Source organism: Heptranchias perlo, chromosome 26 (assembly GCF_035084215.1).
Source record: "Heptranchias perlo isolate sHepPer1 chromosome 26, sHepPer1.hap1, whole genome shotgun sequence".
In the NCBI taxonomy this organism is placed as follows: domain Eukaryota; kingdom Metazoa; phylum Chordata; class Chondrichthyes; order Hexanchiformes; family Hexanchidae; genus Heptranchias; species Heptranchias perlo.
In genome coordinates, this window is record NC_090350.1 from 42932682 (window position 1) to 42954239 (window position 21558).

Sequence of the window (21558 nt, forward strand, 5' to 3'; positions counted from 1 at the left end):
GGGGGTCGGGGGTGGTGGGAAGGAATGTTTTAATAATACGTTGCCGTTCCCATAAGTCCATTCGTGGCACCACAAATAGAACAGACCAAATCTAACCTGCGATGGTCTTTGTGGTTTGCGGCCCGACTAGGTGACTGATAGGAGGGATGTGATGTTCCGGGACAGACGTTTACGTGAGGAGTTTCCCGGCGTAGGACAGACGATAGAAGGAAGTCTTATCCCCAACGTCGCGGCACAGCAAGATTCCGAGGTTGTAAAGGAAACGAGTGAAATTCCAGGTGAGTGGAGGATTGCACCTGGAAGAACTATACCTGGACGATCTCTGGGGCTGGTTACAGGAAGGCACAGACTGTGGCAAACTGGTTGGCACCTCATTGGCTGACTGTGTTTTCAGTGGTTGCACCTGTTTGGCATCATTAACACGTAGGGTTTTTGGGAGCAGTAAAAAGCCCAGCAAACCCGTCCCTCTTTCATAGGTTAGCCTGAGTGACCCACCTTCTCACCAACCCTGTCTCTCAAGCTCCTCTTCCTCCAGAAACGCACCAAATTGGGGGTGAAATTCAAATCCGACTGGGGCGCAAAATGGCCGGTAGCGGATCAGCCACCGTTACACCCCCGCCCGGTTACACCCCCGCCCGGTTACACCCCCGCCCGGTTACACCCCCGCCCGGTTACACCCCGCCCGGTTACACCCCCGCCCGGTTACACACCTGCCTGTTATATCCTGTCCTTGGTGTGCAGGATGTTTGTCCCCTGAAATTGGCTCTGGTTGTGCCCGTTTTATGCCCACAAAATCGGCCCAACCACGTCCAGTTTTTACCCCAGGGATTCCTGTTCTACACCTGTGGGTGCTCAGTCGTTGAGTATATTCAAGACATAGAGCGATAGGCTTTTGGACTATAAGGGAATCAAGGGAAATGGGGATCGGGCGGGAAAGTAGAGTTGAGGTCGAAGATCAAACTGTTGACTGAGCCACGTAGAGAATGACTCCCGGCCAATAAAAACTATTCATCTGCAACAACAGAAACAATTACAATACTTTAAGAAACACCTCACTGCACCAGTTGATATGAGGGAGATGCATCCTGGGGGTGGAGTCCAGTCTGTAAACAGTCATAAATGCCACCATGGAACCAAACTTAAGTAAATATTCCACTTAAACGAGTTTCACACAGACTGCAGATCAACTTCCTGGCGTTTCCCCACCCCCTCCCCCCGGATAATTGGGTGGTTGGTGAATCTGTGCCCCTCAGAATCATCCCTGATAACAACAACAACTTGCATTTATATAGCGCCTTTAACGTAGTAAAATGTCCCAAGGCGCTTCACAGGAGCGATTATCAAACAAAATTTGAGACCGAGCCACATAAGGAGATATTAGGACAGGTGACCGAAAGCTTGGACAAAGAGGTGGATTTTAAGAAGCGTCTTAAAGGAGGAGAGAGAGGTGGAGAGGATTAGGGAGGGAATTCCAGAGCTTAGGCCCTCTACAGCTGAAGGCACGGCCGCCAATGGTGGGGCGATTAAAATTGGGGATGTGTAAGAGGCCAGAATTGGAGGAGTGCAGAGATCTCGGAGGGTTATAGGGCTGGAGGAGGTTACAGAGATAGGGAGGGGGCGAGGCCATGGAGGGATTTGAAAACAAGAACGAGAATTTTAATATCGAGGCGTTGCTGGACCGGGAGCCAATGTAGGTCAGCGAGCACTGGGGGTGATGGGTGAACGGGACTTGTAAGAGATAGTTTTCCACAGTTGCCAACATGGTCGGTAATCTACACTTGTTGAACTGTTCACTAAGTTACGTTGACAGAGGCTGCTCTCTGTGCATGTGGAGCTGCCCAGTGATTGAAGGGTGACTCTCCTCTCATGCAGCTCTCCTGCCTATCCCTCCGCTCCACCATTGGTCAGTGAACGTCACCCATCACCCCTTGCACTCTGGATTCTCTGCCTTTCCCCCCCCTCACCTCGGGTCACTGCCTCTCACCTCACAGTCTCTCTCTCTCTTCGACTTTTTTTTTTATTCGTTCACGGGATGTGGGCGTCGCTGGCGAGGCCAGCATTTATTGCCCATCCCTAATTGCCCTCGAGAAGGTGGTGGTGAGCCGCCTTCTTGAACCGCTGCAGTCCGTGTGGTGACGGTTCTCCCACAGTGCTGTTAGGAAGGGAGTTCCAGGATTTTGACCCAGCGACGATGAAGGAACGGCGATATATTTCCAAGTCGGGATGGTGTGTGACTTGGAGGGGAACGTGCAGGTGGTGTTGTTCCCATGTGCCTGCTGCTCTTGTCCTTCTAGGTGGTAGAGGTCGCGGGTTTGGGAGGTGCTGTCGAAGAAGCCTTGGCGAGTTGCTGCAGTGCATCCTGTGGATGGTACACACTGCAGCCACGGTGCGCCGGTGGTGAAGGGAGTGAATGTTTAGGGTGATGGATGGGGTGCCAATCAAGCGGGCTGCTTTATCTTGGATGGTGTCGAGCTTCTTGAGTGTTGTTGGAGCTGCACTCATCCAGGCAAGTGGAGAGTATTCCATCACACTCCTGACTTGTGCCTTGTAGATGGTGGAAAGGCTTTGGGGAGTCAGGAGGTGAGTCACTCGCCGCAGAACACCCAGCCTCTGACCTGCTCTCGTAGCCACAGTATTTATATGGCTGGTCCAGTTCAGTTTCTGGTCAATGGTGACCCCCAGGATGTTGATGGTGGGGGATTCGGCAATGGTAATGCCGTTGAATGTCAAGGGGAGGTGGTTAGACTTTCTCTTGTTGGAGATGGTCATTGCCTGGCACTTATCTGGCGCGAATGTTACTTGCCACTTATGAGCCCAAGCCTGGATGTTGTCCAGGTCTTGCTGCATGCGGGCTCGGACTGCTTCATTATCTGAGGGGTTGCGAATGGAACTGAACACTGTGCAGTCATCAGCGAACATCCCCATTTCTGACCTTATGATGGAGGGAAGGTCATTGATGAAGCAGCTGAAGATGGTTGGGCCTAGGACACTGCCCTGAGGAACTCCTGCAGCAATGCCCTGGGGCTGAGATGATTGGCCTCCAACAACCACTACCATCTTCCTTTGTGCTAGGTATGACTCCAGCCACTGGAGAGTTTTCCCCCTGATTCCCATTGACTTCAATTTTACTAGGGCTCCTTGGTGCCACACTCGGTCAAATGCTGACTTGATGTCAAGGGCAGTCACTCTCACCTCACCTCTGGAATTCAGCTCTTTTGTCCATGTTTGGACCAAGGCTGTAATGAGGTCTGGAGCCGAGTGGTCCTGGCGGAACCCAAACTGAGCATCGGTGAGCAGGTTATTGGTGAGTAAGTGCCGCTTGATAGCACTGTCGACGACACCTTCCATCACTTTGCTGATGATTGAGAGTAGACTGATGGGGCGGTAATTGGCCGGATTGGATTTGTCCTGCTTTTTGTGGACAGGACATACCTGGGCAATTTTCCACATTGTCGGGTGGATGCCAGTGTTGTAGCTGTACTGGAACAGCTTGGCTAGAGGCGCAGCTAGTTCTGGAGCACAAGTCTTCAGCACTACAGCTGGGATGTTGTCGGGGCCCATAGCCTTTGCTGTATCCAGTGCACTCAGCCGTTTCTTGATATCACGTGGAGTGAATCGAATTGGTCGAAGACTGGCTTCCGTGATGGTGGGGATATCGGGAGGAGGCTGAGATGGATCATTCACTCGGCACTTCTGGCTGAAGATGGTTGCAAACGTTTCAGCCTTGTCTTTTGCACTCACGTGCTGGACTCCGCCATCATTGAGAATGGGGATGTTTGCAGAGCCTCCTCCTCCCGTTAGTTGTTTAATTGTCCACCACCATTCACGACTGGATGTGGCAGGACTGCAGAGCTTTGATCTGATCCGTTGGTTGTGGAATCGCTTAGCTCTGTCTATAGCATGTTGCTTCCGCTGTTTAGCATGCATGTAGTCCTGAGTTGTAGCTTCACCAGGTTGGTACCTCATTTTTAGGTACGCCTGGTGCTGCTCCTGGCATGCTCTTCTACACTCCTCATTGAACCAGGGTTGATCCCCTGGCTTGTTGGTAATGGTAGAGTGAGGAATATGCCGGGCCATGAGGTTACAGATTGTGCTGGAATACAATTCTGCTGCTGCTGATGGCCCACAGCGCCTCATGGATGCCCAATTTTGAGCTGCTAGATCCGTTCTGAATCTATCCCATTTAGCACGGTGGTAGTGCCACACAACACGTTGGATGGTGTCCTCAGTGCGAAGACGGGACTTCATCTCCACGAGGACTGTGTGGTGGTCACTCCTACCAATACTGTCATGGACAGATGCATTTGCGACAGGGAGATTGGTGAGGACAAGGTCAAGTAAGTTTTTCCCTCGTGTTGGTTCGCTCACCACCTGCCGCAGGCCCAGTCTGGCAGCTATGTCCTTCAGGACTTGGCCAGCTCGGTCAGTAGTGGTGCTACCGAGCCACTCTTGGTGATGGACATTGAAGTCCCCCACCCAGAGTACATTTTGTGCCCTTGCTACCCTCAGTGCTTCCTCCAAGTGGTGCTCAACATGGAGGAGGACTGATTCATCAGCTGAGGGAGGACAGTAGGTGGTAATCAGCAGGAGGTTTCCTTGCCCATGTTTGACCTGATGCCATGAGATTTCATGGGGTCCAGAGTCAATGTTGAGGACTCCCAGGGCCACTCCCTCCTGACTGTATATCACTGTACCGCCACCTCTGGTGGGTCTGTCCTGCCGGTGGGACAGGACATACCCAGGGATGGTGATGGAAGTGTCTGGGACTTTGGCTGAAAGATATGATTCTGTGAGTATGGCTATGTCAGGCTGTTGCTTGACTAGTCTGTGGGACAGCTCTCCCAATTTTGGCACAAGTCCCCAGATGTTAGTGAGGAGGACCTTGCAGGGTCGACTGGGCTTGGTGTTTTGCCGTTGTCGTGTCCGGTGCCTAGTGGTCCGATGCCGGGTGGTCCGTCCGGTTTTATTCTTATTATGACTTTTCGTAGCGAGATTTTACAACTGAGTGGCTTGCTAGGCCATTTCAGAGGGCAATTAAGAATCAACCACATTGCTGTGGGTCTGGAGTCACATTTCGGCCAGACTGGGTAAGGACGGCAGGTTTCCTTCCCTAAAGGACATTAGTGAACCAGATGGGTTTTTACGACAATCCGGTAGTTTCATGGCCACCATTACTGATACTAGTATTTTAATTCCAGATTTTTTTATTTATTTAATTAATTGAATTTAATTAATTAATTGAATTTAAATTCGCCAGCTGCCGTGGCGGGATTTGAACTCATGACTCTGGATTTTAGTCCAGGCCTCTGGATTACTAGCCCAGTAACATAACCACTATGCTACCCGCTCGGTCGCCTCACCTGACCTCTGTCCTCAGTCCTGGACAGTATCTGTTTGTTGATCACCCTCCCCCTTTGTACAGATCTACAGAACTCCAAGCTAGTGTCATGAAAGTCCTCCCCCATTTCACAGCCCGTAGTGTACATGAAGTGTCAGTACAGCTCCCGATCCTCATCCTGCATATACACAGCCCCTGCCCTTATCTTGCAAATACACAGCTCCCGCCCTCATCCTGTATATACACACCCCCCATCCTCATCCTGCATATACACCCCCCATCCTCATCCTGCATATACACAAACCCCGTCCTCATCCTGCATATACACAGCCCCTGCCCTCATCCTGCATATACACCCCCCCATCCTCATCCTGCATATACACAGACCCTGTCCTCATCCTGCATATACACAGCCTCTGCCCTCATCCTGCATATACACCCCCCATCCTCATCCTGCATATACACAGACCCCGTCCTCATCCTGCATATACACAGCCCCCATCTTCATCCACCCCTCTCCCTCCCTCCCCTACCCCCTCGCCTGCCCTCACACACTCCCTCCTCTCCCCCCAAAAGCCCAAGTAGACCAGGCACTCTGCCAATCCCCCAGGTGGTGCAGACATGGTGCTGTGCTGGGATTGTTTGAACAAACACCTGCACTGCCCACATCAAAACCAGTTTGTTAAACGGTGAACGAGGCAGTCAGCACAAATTCTGGTAAATCAACTCCTCAAACAGAAGTGTACCCACCTGGAACGTCACATTAGCAGCGTATCTGTCTTCGTGTGGTCTCCCTTTCCTCTCGGTGTCATTTATTTTCCACGCATTGGGCCAGTTGTCGTTTGGGGGGAAATTACAGAGACGGTACATCTGTCAGACGTGCCCACTCCAGCCCCAAGAGAGACTCTCAATCCCCCCCCAGTGTAGCAGCACAGGCTCCCAGTGCTCTGCTCCTGCTGATAGGGCTGGAGAGGCAGAGGGAGAGGGAAGGGAATCAATTTCAAAATTAATTATCATCAAACACCTAAATTAGTGAGATGTATGGTGAGGGCGGGGGCTGGGTATATGCAGGGTGAGGGCGGGGGCTGTGCATATGCAGGGTGAGGGCGGGGGCTGTATATGTAAGATGAGGGTGGGGGCTGTGTATATGCAGGATGAAGGTGGGGCTGTGTATATCATAGTATGTTACAGCACGGAAGGAGACCATTCGGCCCATCGTGCCTGTGCTGGCTCTTTGAAAGAGCTATCCAATTAGTCCCACTCTCCTGCTCTTTCCCCATATCCCTGCAATTTTTTTCCCTTCAAGTATTTATCCAATTCCCTTTTGAAAGTTACTATAGAATCTGCTTCCACCGCCCTTTCAGGCAGAGCATTCCAGATCATTAAAACTCGCTGCGTAAAAAAATGTTTCCTCATGTCGCCTCTGGCTCTTTTGCCGATCACCTTAAATCTGTGTCCTCTGGTGACCGACCTTTCCTCCACTGGAAACAGTTTCTCCTTATTTATTCTATCCAAACCGTTCATGATTTTGAACACCTCTATCAAATCTCCCCATAACCTTCTCTGTTCTAAGGAGAACAACCCCAGCTTCTCCAGTCTATCCACATAACTGAAGTCCCTCATCCCTGGCACCATTCGAGTAAATCTCTTCTGCACCCTCTCTAAGGCCTTGACATCCTTCCTAAAATATGGTGCCCAGAATTGAACACAATACTCCAGCTGAGGCCCGGCCAGTGATTTATAAAGGTTTAGCATAACTTCCTTGCTTTTGTACTCTGTGCCTCTATTAATAAAGCCCAGGACCCCATATGCTTTTTTAACAGATTCTCATCCTGTCCTGCCACCTTCAAAGATCTGTGTATAGACAACCCCCAGGTCTCTCTGCTCTTGCACCCCCCTTTAAAATTTACCATTTAGTTTATATTGCCTCTCCTAATTCTTCCTACCAAAATGCATCACTTCACACTTCTCTGCGTTAAATTTCATCTGCCATGTGTCTGCCCATTTCACCAGTCTGTCTCTGTCCTCCTGAAGTCTGTTACTATCGTCCACATTGTTTGCTACATTCCCGAATTTCATGTCATCTGCAAACTTTGAAATTATACCCTCTATACCCAAGTCCAGGTCATTAATATATATCAAAAAGAGCAGTGGTCCTAATACTGACCCCTGGGGAACACCACTGTATACTTCCCTCCAGTCTGAAAAACAACCGTTCACCACTACTCTCTGCTTTCTGTCCCTGAGCCAATTTTGTATCCATGCTGCCACTGTCCCTTTAATCTCATGGGTTTAACTTTGCTAACAAGTCTATTATGTGGCACTTTATCGAATGCCTTTTGAAAGTCCATATACACATCAACCACACTACCGTCATCAACCCTCTCCGTTATTTCATCAAAGAACTCAATCAAGTTAGTCAAACATGATTTTCCTTTAACAAATCTGTGTTGACTTTCATTTATTAACCCAGACTTTTCCAAGCGCCAATTAATTTTGTCCCGGATTATTGTCTCTAAAAGTTTCCCCACCACCGACATTAGACTGACTGGCCTGTAATTGACGGGTTTATCCCACTCCCCCTTTTTTGAACAGGGGTGTAACATTTGCAATCCTCCAGTCCTCTGGCACTGTCCCCATATCTAAGGAGGATTGGAAGATTGTGGCCAGAGCCTCCGCAATTTCCACCCTTACTTCCCTCAGTAACCTAGGATGCATCCCACCTGGACCTGGTGACTTTTCTACTTTGAGTAATGCCAATCTTTTAACTACCTCCTCTTTATCTATTTTTACCCTATCCAATATCGCTAGTACCTCCTCCTTTACTGCTACAATGGCAGCACCCTCTTTAGTGAAGACAGATGCAAAGTATTCATGTAGTGCCTCAGCCATGCCCTCTGCCTCCACAAGATATGGAAGCTGAGGGTGGGGGCTGTGTATATGCAGCATTAGGTGGTGTTTGTTATATGGAGGACTGTGTATATGCAGGATGATGGTGGGGACTGTGTATATGCAAGATGAAGGGGACTGTCTATATGCAGGATGGAGATGGGGCTTTGAATATGCAGGATGAAGGGGTTTGTATATATGCAGGATGAAGGTGGGGACTGCATGTATGCAGGATGAAGGTGGGGACTGCGTGTATGCAGGATGAAGGTGGGGACTGCGTGTATGCAGGATGAAGGTGGGGACTGCGTGTATGCAGGATGAAGGTGGGGACTGCGTGTATGCAGGATGAAGGTGGGGACTGCGTGTATGCAGGATGAAGGTGGGGACTGCGTGTATGCAGGATGAAGGTGGGGACTGCGTGTATGCAGGATGAAGGTGAGGACTGCGTGTATGCAGGATGAAGGTGAGGACTGCGTGTATGCAGGATGAAGGTGAGGACTGCGTGTATGCAGGATGAAGGTGGGGACTGCGTGTATGCAGGATGAAGGTGGGGACTGCGTGTATGCAGGATGAAGGTGGGGACTGCGTGTATGCAGGATGAAGGTGGGGACTGCGTGTATGCAGGATGTAGGTGGGGACTGCGTGTATGCAGGATGAAGGTGGGGACTGCGTGTATGCAGGATGAAGGTGGGGACTGCGTGTATGCAGGATGAAGGTGGGGACTGCGTGTATGCAGGATGAAGGTGGGGACTGCGTGTATGCAGGATGAAGGTGGGGACTGCGTGTATGCAGGATGAAGGTGGGGACTGCGTGTATGCAGGATGAAGGTGGGGACTGCGTGTATGCAGGATGAAGGTGGGGACTGCGTGTATGCAGGATGAAGGTGGGGACTGCGTGTATGCAGGATGAAGGTGGGGACTGCGTGTATGCAGGATGAAGGTGGGGACTGCGTGTATGCAGGATGAAGGTGGGGACTGCGTGTATGCAGGATGAAGGTGGCGACTGTATGTGCAGGATGAAGGTGGGGACTGTATGTGCAGGATGAAGGTGAGGACTGTGTATATGCAGGATGAAGGTGAGGACTGTGTGTATGCAGGATGAAGGTGGGGACTGCGTGTATGCAGGATGAAGGTGGGGACTGCGTGTATGCAGGATGAAGGTGGGGACTGCGTGTATGCAGGATGAAGGTGGGGACTGCGTGTATGCAGGATGAAGGTGGGGACTGCGTGTATGCAGGATGAAGGTGGGGACTGCGTGTATGCAGGATGAAGGTGGGGACTGCGTGTATGCAGGATGAAGGTGGGGACTGCGTGTATGCAGGATGAAGGTGGGGACTGCGTGTATGCAGGATGAAGGTGGGGACTGCGTGTATGCAGGATGAAGGTGGGGACTGCGTGTATGCAGGATGAAGGTGGGGACTGCGTGTATGCAGGATGAAGGTGGGGACTGCGTGTATGCAGGATGAAGGTGGGGACTGCGTGTATGCAGGATGAAGGTGGGGACTGCGTGTATGCAGGATGAAGGTGGGGACTGCGTGTATGCAGGATGAAGGTGGCGACTGTATGTGCAGGATGAAGGTGGGGACTGTATGTGCAGGATGAAGGTGAGGACTGTGTATATGCAGGATGAAGGTGAGGACTGTGTATATGCAGGATGAAGGTGGGGACTGCGTGTATGCAGGATGAAGGTGGGGACTGCGTGTATGCAGGATGAAGGTGGGGACTGCGTGTATGCAGGATGAAGGTGGGGACTGCGTGTATGCAGGATGAAGGTGGGGACTGCGTGTATGCAGGATGAAGGTGGGGACTGCGTGTATGCAGGATGAAGGTGGCGACTGTATGTGCAGGATGAAGGTGGGGACTGTATGTGCAGGATGAAGGTGAGGACTGTGTATATGCAGGATGAAGGTGAGGACTGTGTATATGCAGGATGAAGGTGGGGACTGCGTGTATGCAGGATGAAGGTGGGGACTGCGTGTATGCAGGATGAAGGTGGGGACTGCGTGTATGCAGGATGAAGGTGGGGACTGCGTGTATGCAGGATGAAGGTGGGGACTGCGTGTATGCAGGATGAAGGTGGGGACTGCGTGTATGCAGGATGAAGGTGGGGACTGCGTGTATGCAGGATGAAGGTGGGGACTGCGTGTATGCAGGATGAAGGTGGGGACTGCGTGTATGCAGGATGAAGGTGGGGACGGCGTGTATGCAGGATGAAGGTGGGAGTGTGTGTGTATGCAGGATGAAGGTGGGAGTGTGTGTGTATGCAGGATGAAGGTGTGAGTGTGTGTGTATGCAGGATGAAGGTGGGAGTGTGTGTATGCAGGATGAAGGTGGGAGTGTGTGTATGCAGGATGAAGGTGGGAGTGTGTGTATGCAGGATGAAGGTGGGAGTGTGTGTATGCAGGATGAAGGTGGGAGTGTGTGTATGCAGGATGAAGGTGGGAGTGTGTGTATGCAGGATGAAGGTGGGAGTGTGTGTATGCAGGATGAAGGTGGGAGTGTGTGTATGCAGGATGAAGGTGGGGACTGTGTATGTGCAGGATGAAGGTGAGGACTGTATGTGCAGGATGAAGGTGAGGACTGTGTATATGCAGGATGAAGGTGAGGACTGTGTATATGCAGGATGAAGGTGAGGACCGTGTATATGCAGGATGAAGGTGGGGACCGTGTATGTGCAGGATGAAGGTGGGGACCGTGTATGTGCAGGATGAAGGTGGGGACCGTGTATGTGCAGGATGAAGGTGCGGACTGTATGTGCAGGATGAAGGTGCGGACTGTATGTGCAGGATGAAGGTGAGGACTGTGTATATGCAGGATGAAGGTGAGGACTCTGTATATGCAGGATGAAGGTGAGGACTGTGTATATTCAGGATGAAGGTGGGGACTGCGTGTATGCAGGATGAAGGTGGGGACTGCGTGTATGCAGGATGAAGGTGGGGACTGCGTGTATGCAGGATGAAGGTGGGGACTGCGTGTATGCAGGATGAAGGTGGGGACTGCGTGTATGCAGGATGAAGGTGGGGACTGCGTGTATGCAGGATGAAGGTGGGGACGGCGTGTATGCAGGATGAAGGTGGGGACGGCGTGTATGCAGGATGAAGGTGGGAGTGTGTGTGTATGCAGGATGAAGGTGGGAGTGTGTGTGTATGCAGGATGAAGGTGGGAGTGTGTGTGTATGCAGGATGAAGGTGTGAGTGTGTGTATGCAGGATGAAGGTGGGAGTGTGTGTATGCAGGATGAAGGTGGGAGTGTGTGTATGCAGGATGAAGGTGGGAGTGTGTGTATGCAGGATGAAGGTGCGGACTGTATGTGCAGGATGAAGGTGCGGACTGTATGTGCAGGATGAAGGTGAGGACTGTGTATATGCAGGATGAAGGTGAGGACTGTGTATATGCAGGATGAAGGTGAGGACTGTGTATATGCAGGATGAAGGTGGGGACTGTGTATATGCAGGATGAAGGTGGGGACCGTGTATGTGCAGGATGAAGGTGCGGACTGTATGTGCAGGATGAAGGTGGGGACCGTGTATATGCAGGATGAAGGTGGGGACCGTGTATATGCAGGATGAAGGTGGGAGTGTGTGTGTATGCAGGATGAAGGTGGGGACCGTGTATGTGCAGGATGAAGGTGGGGACTGTGTATAGGAGATTGCAGTAACCCTCAGACGGAACCAGGGCTGCACATAAACCACATGATTGCAATTTCCAGCTAGTTAATTTTGAATTGAATGCTGGGCGGGCGAATAAATGAATGAATCTGAAGTAAGGCTGCAGGGTGGAGAGAGCTACCCGAGTATAACAACTAAAAACTCTCTCTTGTTTCCAAGGCCCGAAGCTGTCAACAGAACAGTTTCTGAACAGACTGCCTAAAACTGTTATCCGTGCTGGGAAGGTGATCGATATCCGGGGAGAGATCAAAGGCATCCTGCAGGTAACTAGGGAGGAAAGTCCCTTTTAACCACCGTATGCAAATTTGTATCAAATGGGGTCAGGCAAACGAGCAGAATTGTAAATCTTAGCCCACAGGTCTCCACTGCAGCACTTACTGATAGATCGGGGACCTGTGCTGGTCTAACTGGTCCCAGACTGAGCAGCAGTGAGTTTGGGGTCTTGCATTCCACAGCCCCCTCAAGCTGGGCAAACGGAAAATCGGCCAGGAATCCTGCTCCCAATCAGCTGGACAGAGTGAGCCTGTGCAGGTCGGGTGTGATGCCCTCTGTGGGTGAATAGCCTGCTAAAACTCACTGTCTCGGCTCACACATGAAGAATGACCACTTGGGCTGCATGAGCCGGCATCCATGAAAGAAAGAAATTTATATCGGCCTTTCACATCCTCGGGACGTCCCAATGAAGTACTTTTGAAGTGTAGTCACTGTTGTAATGTAGGAAACACGGCAGCCAATTTGCACACAGCAAGATCCCACAAACAGCAATGAAATAACGACCAGATAATCTGTCTCTTAGTGATGTTGATTGAGGGAGGAATGTGGCCCAGGACACCGGGGTGAACTCTCCTGCTCTTCTCCAAACAGTGCCATGGAATCTCTAACGTCCTCCCGGGCAGGCAGGATTTAACATTTCTCGGAAAAAGGCACCGCCCCTCCTCCCCCCTCCCCCCAGGAAATGCTAGGAGTTGAGAAAATGTTACCATATTTGTTTATTTAAGCTGAGCGTACCATAAGATGAGATCATCGTATCCACACTGACCACAAGCAAGATGCAATCTGCTTTTATCTTTCACAGTTCTGAGAATAGTCCCAGACCTGCGGTAGTGTACAGAGGAGCACAGTATTGAGTTATAAATTCTAGATTACATGTCACCATGACACTCCTGACCTATCAATAGGACTTGTGACTTGTTATTGATGAAAAGTCTCCCTCCAGGATATGCTATGTGAAGTTGTGAAACCTGAGATGAAGGTCATACCGCAAAGTGACCCACAGTCCTGCCTCCACCGTTCTCCTATCGGCACTGGTGGAATTTTAATGTCATTTGGTTGCCCGCAGCTCAGTGAATGCTGTTCCACGTCCATGGCAGCTCTCAGAGGCGGGCAACTGGATGTTGGAGAACACCTGTATTCAAGACAGTTTCCTGGAACATTACGTCTTGGAACCAACCAGGGAACAGGCTATTTTAGATCTTGTATTGTGTAATGAGACAGGGTTAATTCGTAACCTCACGGTAAATGATCCTCTAGGGCAAAGTAATCATAATACAATAGAATTTCACATTGAGTTTGAGAGTGACGTACATAAGTCTGAAACTAGAGTTAAACTTAAATAAAGCCAATTGCATGGTATGAGGGGCGAGTTGGCTAAGGTTGATTGGGAAATTAGATTAAAAGATATGACGGTAGATAAGCAATGGCAAACATTTAAAGAAATAATTTAATATTCTCAACAAATATACATTCCATTGAGAAATAAAAACTCCACGGGAAAAGCAGGGAAAGGCATCTGTGGCTAACAAAAGAAGTTAAAGATAGTATTAGATTAAAAGAGGCTTATAATGTTGCGAAGAAGAGTAGTGAGCCTGAGGATTGGGAGAGTTTTAGAAACCAGCAAAGGATGACCAAAAAATTGATAAAAAGGGAGAAAATGGAATATGAGAGTAAACTAGCAAGAAATATAAAAACAGATTGTAAGAGATTCTACAAGTATGTAAAAAGGAAGAGAGTAGCAAAAGCAAATGTTGGTCCCTTAGAGGCTGAGACAGGAGAAATTATAATGGGGAATCAGGAAATGGCAGATGCGTTAAACAAATATTTTGTATCTGTCTTCACAGTAGAAGACACAAAAAGCATACCAGAAATAGTGGGGAACCAAGGGTCTAATGAGAGTGAGGAACTTAAAGTAATTAATATCAGTGGAGAAAAAGTACTGGATAAACTAATGGGACTAAAAGCCGATAAATCCCCTGGACCTGATGGCCTACATCCGAGGGTTCTAAAAGAGGTGGCTGCAGAGATAGTGGATGCATTGGTTGTGATCTTCCAAAATTCCCCCGATTCTAGAATGGTCCCAGTGGATTGGAAGGAAGCAAATGTAACACCGATATTCAAGAAAGGAGGGAGAGAGAAAACAGGGAACTACAGGCCAGTTAGCCTGACATCAGTCGTCGGGAAAATGCTGGAATCCATTATTAAGGAAGTGGTAACAGGGTACTTAGAAAATCATAATATGATCAGACAGAGTCAACATGGTTTTATGAAAGGGAAATCGTTTTTGACAAATGTATTCGTTTTTTGAGGATGTAACTAGCAGGGTCGATAAAGGGGAACCAGTGGATGTGATATATTTGGATTTTCAAAAGGCATTCGATAAGGTGCCACATAAAAGGTTGTTACACAAGATAAGGGCTCATGGGGTTGGGGGTAACATATTAGCATAGATAGAGGATTGGTTAATGGACAGAAAACAGAGAGTAGGAATAAACAGGTCATTTTCAGGTCGGCAGGCTGTAACTACTGGAGTGCCACAAGGATCAGTGCTTGGGCCTCAGCTATTTACAATCTATATTAATGATTTGGATGAAGGGACCAAGTGTAATGTATCCAAGTTTGCTAACGATACAAAGCTAGGTGGGAAAGTGAGCTGTGAGGAGGACACAAAGAGTCTGCAAAGGGATATAGACAGGTTAAGTGAGTGGGCAAGAAGGTGGCAGATGGAGTATAATGTGGGGAAATGTGAGGTTATTCACTTTGGTAGGAAGAATAGAAAAACAGAATACTTTTTAAATGGTGGGAAACTATTAAATGTTGGTCTCCAGAGGGATTTGGGTGTCCTTGTACAAAAAACACAAAAAGTTAACATGCAGGTACAGCAAGCAATTAGGAAGGCAAATGGAATGTTGGCTTTTATTGCAAGGGGGGTTGGAGTACAAGAATAAGGAAGTCTTACTACAATTGTACAGGGCTTTGGTGAGACCTAACCTGGAGTAGTGCATCCAGTTTTGGTCTCCTTATCTAAGGAAGGATATACTCGCCTTAGAGTCGGTGCAACGAAGGTTCACTAGATTAATTCCTGGAATGAGAGGGTTGTCCTATGAGGAGAGGTTGAGTAGAATGGGCCTATATTCTCTGGAGTTTAGAAGAATGAGAGGTGATCTCATTGAAACATATAAAATTCTGAGGGGGCTTGATAGGGTAGATGCTGAGAGGTTGTTTCCTCTGGCTGGAGAGTCTAGAACTCGGGGTCATAGTCTCAGGATAAGGGGGTCGGCCGTTTAAGACTGAGATGAGGAGGAATTTCTTCACTCAGAGGGTTGTGAATCTTTGGAATTCTCTACCCCAGAGGGCTGTGGATGCTCAGTCGTTGAATATGTTCAAGGCTGAGATAGATTTTTGGACTCAAGGGGAATCGAGGGACATGGGGATCGGGCAGGAAAGTGGAGTTGAGGTCAAAGATCAGCCATGATCTTATTGAATGGTGGAGCAGGCTCAAGGGGTCTTATGCCTATATAACCATATCTCCTATTTCTTATGTTCTTATCTCCCAGTACTGAGGGAGTGCCGCACAGTCGGAGGGTCAGTACTGAGGGAGTGCCGCACTGTCGGAGGGTCAGTACTGGGGGAGTGCCGCACTGTCGGAGGGTCAGTACTGAGGGAGTGCCGCACTGTCGGAGGGTCAGTACAGAGGGAGTGCCGCACTGTCGGAGGGTCAGTACAGAGGGAGTGCCACACAGTCGGAGGGTCTGAGGGAGTGCTGCACAGTCGGAGTGTCTGAGGGAGTGCTGCACTGTGGGAGGTGCCTTCTTTCGGATGAGAGGTTAAACCGAACCCCTCTCAGGGCAGGCTGCTGCATTTGACTATGGAGAAACAGCGACTACACTCCAAAAGTAATTCACTGTCTGTGAAGCACTTTGCGAGGTCCTGAAGATGGGCAAGGCACTATATAAATGCTGATTCATTTGTTCGTTCTTCCGTGTATTTACATGATGCAGTGTACATTGGTCTGGATATTTCACCTCTTCGCCCTCCAGCCCATGATTTTATGGTCATCGGGTCTAATTTTGACTTTGGTTGAATTAAATAGAAATGAAAACCAGGAGAGATGAATAACGGGCGACTGTCTTACTAAGAGCTGGCACGGGCTCAATGGGCCGAATGGCCTCCTCCTGTGCTGTAACCACCGAACCTCTTGATTAGATTCCAGCCTGTAACTCACTCCAGTGTATCTGGTATTCTATATATATTTTTTATTCGTTCATGGGATGTGGGCGTCGCTGGCAAGGCCGGCATTTATTGCCCATCCCTAATTGCCCCTTGAGAAGGTGGTGGTGAGCCGAATTCTTGAACCGCTGCAGTCCGTGTGGTGACGGTTCTCCCACAGTGCTGTTAGGAAGGGAGTTCCAGGATTTTGACCCAGCGACGATGAAGGAACGGCGATATATTTCCAAGTCGGGATGGTGTGTGACTTGGAGGGGAACGTGCAGGTGATGTTGTTCCCATGTGCCTGCTGCCCTTGTCCTTCGAGGTGGTAGAGGTTGCAGGTTTGGGAGGTGCTGTCGAAGAAGCCTTGGCGAGTTGCTGCAGTGCATCCTGTAGATGGTACACACTGCAGCCACAGTGTGCCAGTGGTGAAGGGAGTGAATGTTTAGGGTGGTGGATGGGGTGCCAATCAAGCGGGCTGCTTTGTCCTGGATGGTGTCGAGCTTCTTGAGTGTTGTTGGAGCAGCACTCATCCAGGCAAGTGGAGAGTATTCCATCACACTCCTGACTTGTGCCTTGTAGATGGTGAAAAGGCTTTGGGGAGTCAGAAGGTGAGTCACTCGCCGCAGAATACCCAGCCTCTGCCCTGCTCTTGTCGCCACAATATTTATGTGGCTGGTCCAGTTAAGTTTCTGGTCAATGGTGACCCCCAGGATGTTGACGGTGGGGATTCGGCGATGGTAATGCCGTTGTATGTCAAGGGGAGGTGGTTAGATTCTCTCTTGTTGGAGATGGTCATTGCCTGGCACTTGTCTGGCGCGAATGTTACTTGCCACTTATCAGCCCAAGCCTGGATGTTGTCCAGGTCTTGCTGCATGCGGGCACGGACTGCCTCATTATCTGAGGGGTTGCGAATGGAACTGAACACTGTGCAGTCATCAGCGAACATCCCCATTTCTGACCTTATGATGGAGGAAAGGTCATTGATGAAGCAGCTGAAGATGGTTGGGCCTAGGACACTGCCCTGAAGAACTCCTGTAACATTTGCCTGAGGAAGGAGAAAATCTCCGAAAGCTTGTGAATTTAAAATAAAATTGCTGGACTATAACTTGGTGTTGTAAAATTGTTTACAATTGTCAACCCCAGTCCATCACCGGCATCTCCACATCCTGAAGAACTCCTGCAGCAATGTCCTGGGGCTGAGATGATTGCCCTCCAACAACCCCCTGAACCCCTCGATCAGATCCCAGCCTGTAACTCAGTGTTGCTGTGTGTCCGGTGTCTCCGGCCTGGCTCAGATTGTTGCTGTGGGCAGGTTTGGAGTTTGGACAGCCTGTGTATCTGCTGCCACCTGATGTTCACTATGAAGCGCTGACTGTAAACTGAATTGGAGCCGGGAGGCCGTGGAATAAGTTTCCTGAACAGCAAAACCCTGGGGGGCAGCAAAAGGTTTCCCATTGAGGAGTCACTGGAGCGGAGCCGGGAGCCAGGTGCGAGCTCGGTGCCAGGCACGGGGCACTGGGCAGGGAGGGAATGGGGGCACAGAATAGACGTGGGGGGGTGCAATATTTTGTCAACAGCAAACAGTTTAATTCGATTCCCCGGAGAGAGTCTGTTACAGAAGGTTTGTAAGATCCTGTGACTGACCTCGTCTGAGATCAGGCCCGGCCGACATTGCTGCAGAACAGTTAAAGCATTCCCTGCCCCCAAGGATAGTCCCAGCAGCCAACTGTCGGGATGTGCTCCCAGTTTATTGGCGTTTATAAAATTTATCTCCAGACACGGCTGAGACCTGGGCTCCAGACTTGGGGTAATGATTACAAGGTTTGCCGACTCTCGTTGGACGTATTCCTGGAGGTTTCATCACCTGATCTCTTGCCTCTGACCGCTCTGCCCCACCCTCCACCGCCATTGGTCGCCTGACATGCCTATCCTCATGTAGCCCCGCCCTCACACTCCCCCATTGGTCACCCAACACGCCCACCCTCACGGAGCCCCGCCCCACCCTCCCCCATTGGTCACCTGACATGCCCATCCTCACAGAGCCCCGCCCCACCCTCCCCCATTGGTCACCCGACATGCCCATCCTCACAGAGCCCCGCCCCACCCTCCCCCATTGGTCACCCAACACGCCCACCCTCACGGAGCCCCGCCACACCCTCCCCCATTGGTCACCCAACACGCCCACCCTCACGGAGCCCTGCCCCACACTCCCCCATTGGTCGCCTGACATGCCCATCCTCATGGAGCCCCGCCCCCCCCCCACACACTCCCCCCCCATTGGTCGCCCGAAACCCCCTATCCTCGCAGAGCCCCGCCTTCCCAAGGCCAATCGCAGCAGAGTCCTGAAGATTAAGTCTTTAATTCCTGGAGACTCCAGGACAGTCCTGGAGGGTTGGCAACCCCTCGATAATGAGCAGCCTTGTTCCAGGCTAACTTTTAATTTGTGTTACTGCAGGTCCCTTCCAATCCAGCGAGTGACAATGTGATCCTGATCGAGACTCCGTCTCTAACAACACTGAGAGAGAGGTACAGGAGTCACTAATAACAGAACGGGGGAGGGGGGGGTCAGTTTAATTCACACGGGGGTGCGGGAGAGAGCAGAGGTCCTGGGCTGTGGCGGCGGGGAGTCATGGACTGCGGAGGGAGTGGGGTCCCTGGACTGACTGACCTTTCTCATTCCATCTTAGAATCATGGACTGTTACAGCACAGAAGGAGGCCATTCGGCCCATCGTGCCTGTGCCGGCTTTTTGAAAGAGCTGTCCAATTAGTCCCACTCCCCTGCTCTTTCCCCCATAGCCCTGCAAATTTCTCCCCATCTCCCCTCTGGTTCTTTTGCCAATTACCTTAAATCTGTGTCCTCTGGTTACTGACCCTTCTGCCACTGGAAACAGTTTCTCCTTATTTACTCTATCAAAAACCTTCATAATTTTGAACACCTCTATCAAATCTCCCTTTTAACCTGTGCGTTGCCGCCCCGGGCCCGCGCCCTGCCGCCATTGGCATCACAGAGTTTTCTGTTCTGTGTTATCGCAGGCTGAAGGACAGTGAGGAAAATCAGCCACCACTGTTCAGAAACATGTCCACCCTCAGGATCAAATCAGAGAATGGAGAGAAGACGTACATCGTTAAAATGCGATTCTCCGAGACTATTGGTGATCTTCGCACTTACCTTAACCAGAGCAGGTAAAGGGTGAGGGGCGGGGCCACGGCGGTGAGGGGCGGGGCCTATGGCACAGTCGCATGGTGAACAGGATTTGAACTCATGACCTCTGATCCACGAACTACCCTCCTCTGCACCAGCATCTTTTTTTCCTTCTAAGCTACAAATACCCCAACCTACAGACTCTTTCTCCTCCCAACAAAGAAAGATTTGCATTTATTCAGCACCTTTCACGACGTCCCAGAGCATTTTACAGCCAATGAAGTAATTTTGAAGTGTAGTCACTGTTGTAATGTAAGAAGTACGGCAGCCAATTTGCACACAGCAAAATCCCACAAACAGCAATGTGATAATCTGTTTTAGCGATATTGGTTGACGGATAAATATCAGCCCAGGACTCCAGGGAGAACTCCCCTGCTACTCTTCGAATAGGGCCATGGAATCTTTTACCTCCATCTGAGAGGGCCTTGGTTTCACATCGCATCTAAAAGACGGCACCTCCGACAGTGCAGCACTCCCTCAGTACTGCACTGGGAGTGTCCGCCTGGATTATGTGCTCAAGTCTCTGGAGTGGGATTTGAACCTATGACCTTCTGACTCAGAGGCGAGAGAGAAACTCACTGAGCCCCAGCTGACACTGACCAACCTGTCCAGTGTGTTGAAATCGAGACTCGTCGCATCATCTCCGACCCTAACTCATTCATTCCCAGTAACCTCAAAACAGTGGCACTCCTCCCTGCCGCCTCCCCTTCCCCCTACAATGTAGAGACTTTTAAAATCACTCAATAGGTGGAGCTGCTCTCTGAGAAAGGGATGGGTTCGTTGGGCCGAATTGCCATCTCCTGTCCCTAGAAATTCCTACGTGTCGGCCGGGACTTTTATGATTTTGACTGGCGGTTAATGTTTTACAGGAGAGGGCAGCTTGATTACGACATTATCAGCACCTTCCCACAGCAAGTCTACAGCGACCAGTCGAAGACACTGATGGAGTACGAGCTGGTCCCAAACGCCTTGTTGATCCTGAGAGCACGAAGGCTCCCAGCTCCTCAACCACCAGCGGGAGGCAGTCAGTCCGTGTGAGGAATAAACTCCTTGGCCCTGAGGAGCTCCAGTCCAGCCCCTGGTGATCCCACACCATTCAGTTCCCCTGAAGACCAACTCAGTGAAAACAAACCCGGCAATACTGGGAGGCGATTGCAGCAACTGAGGTCCGTGTGTGTGTGTCTGGCCTGTGAAGACAAGGCCCAAGGCAAACACCAAAGTATATTACCTAAAGATATCTGTAAATCTTATGATTCTTTGTTCCCCCGCTTCTGATAAGCTGTGCAGAGATTGACTGGTTACCAGTCACTGAGTTCAAAATAGCCAAACACTCAGCCATTGACCGGCAAGTTCATTAGTGATGACATCATCAAGCAAGGTCAAGGGTGAGACTCTCTTTAACCCTAATTCCCCCCCAACTGAAACCAGCTTGTTGAACTCCTCAACCTGCTGAACCTGCTGGGAGAAGCAAAGCACGACGTCTGCGGCCAAGGCCTCGTTGCCTGGTTTGATTTTCACTCCTGAGTTGACAATAGCCAATTACTGACTGGCCTGTCACACAGATCCTGCCTGGAATTTTTCTTTTCAGATTTTACAGGCACAGACTGCACACGTTTTAGTTAATCTGGATTAACTGCATCCTAACATTGTGACTAGAAGACACACACTGAGCATTTTCCTATCCCGTCAAAACATATTTAAATAAAATTAGTTGAAGAAAATGAAGGTGGCTGTAGAAATATTCAGCATCATCTGGGCCAACTTCCTCAGCCAACAAACTCTACAAACAAATACACCCTTTATACAAACAGAATTCAGACCAGTGTGGCAGGTGCGGAGATCTGGTTAAAGGAGTCGGTCTTGATCGTCACTGGAAGACGGAGGAAGCTGAGATCAGTGCGATCACGATCGGGAGCTGCTCTCTGCTACCTACTGCAGGTGGATATTCATTCTGCGGGATCTCGGACAGCGAGGAGT

At 50.0% G+C, this 21558-nt stretch overlaps 1 protein-coding gene across 2 annotated transcripts in view; it reads left to right on the forward strand.

The window, feature by feature from the left end:
* Positions 1-21293, forward strand: part of ubxn11 (UBX domain protein 11) — a 70911-nt gene extending 49618 nt beyond the window's left edge. For both annotated transcript variants that reach the window (XM_068006913.1, XM_068006912.1), the window contains exons 10-14: positions 131-278; positions 12053-12156; positions 18834-18904; positions 19413-19562; positions 20451-21293. In XM_068006913.1, coding sequence (XP_067863014.1) covers positions 131-278; positions 12053-12156; positions 18834-18904; positions 19413-19562; positions 20451-20619 — 642 coding nt within the window. In that variant the 3' untranslated portion in view covers positions 20620-21293. The remainder of the gene's footprint in view (positions 1-130; positions 279-12052; positions 12157-18833; positions 18905-19412; positions 19563-20450) is intronic.
* The last annotated feature ends 265 nt before the right edge of the window (positions 21294-21558 follow it).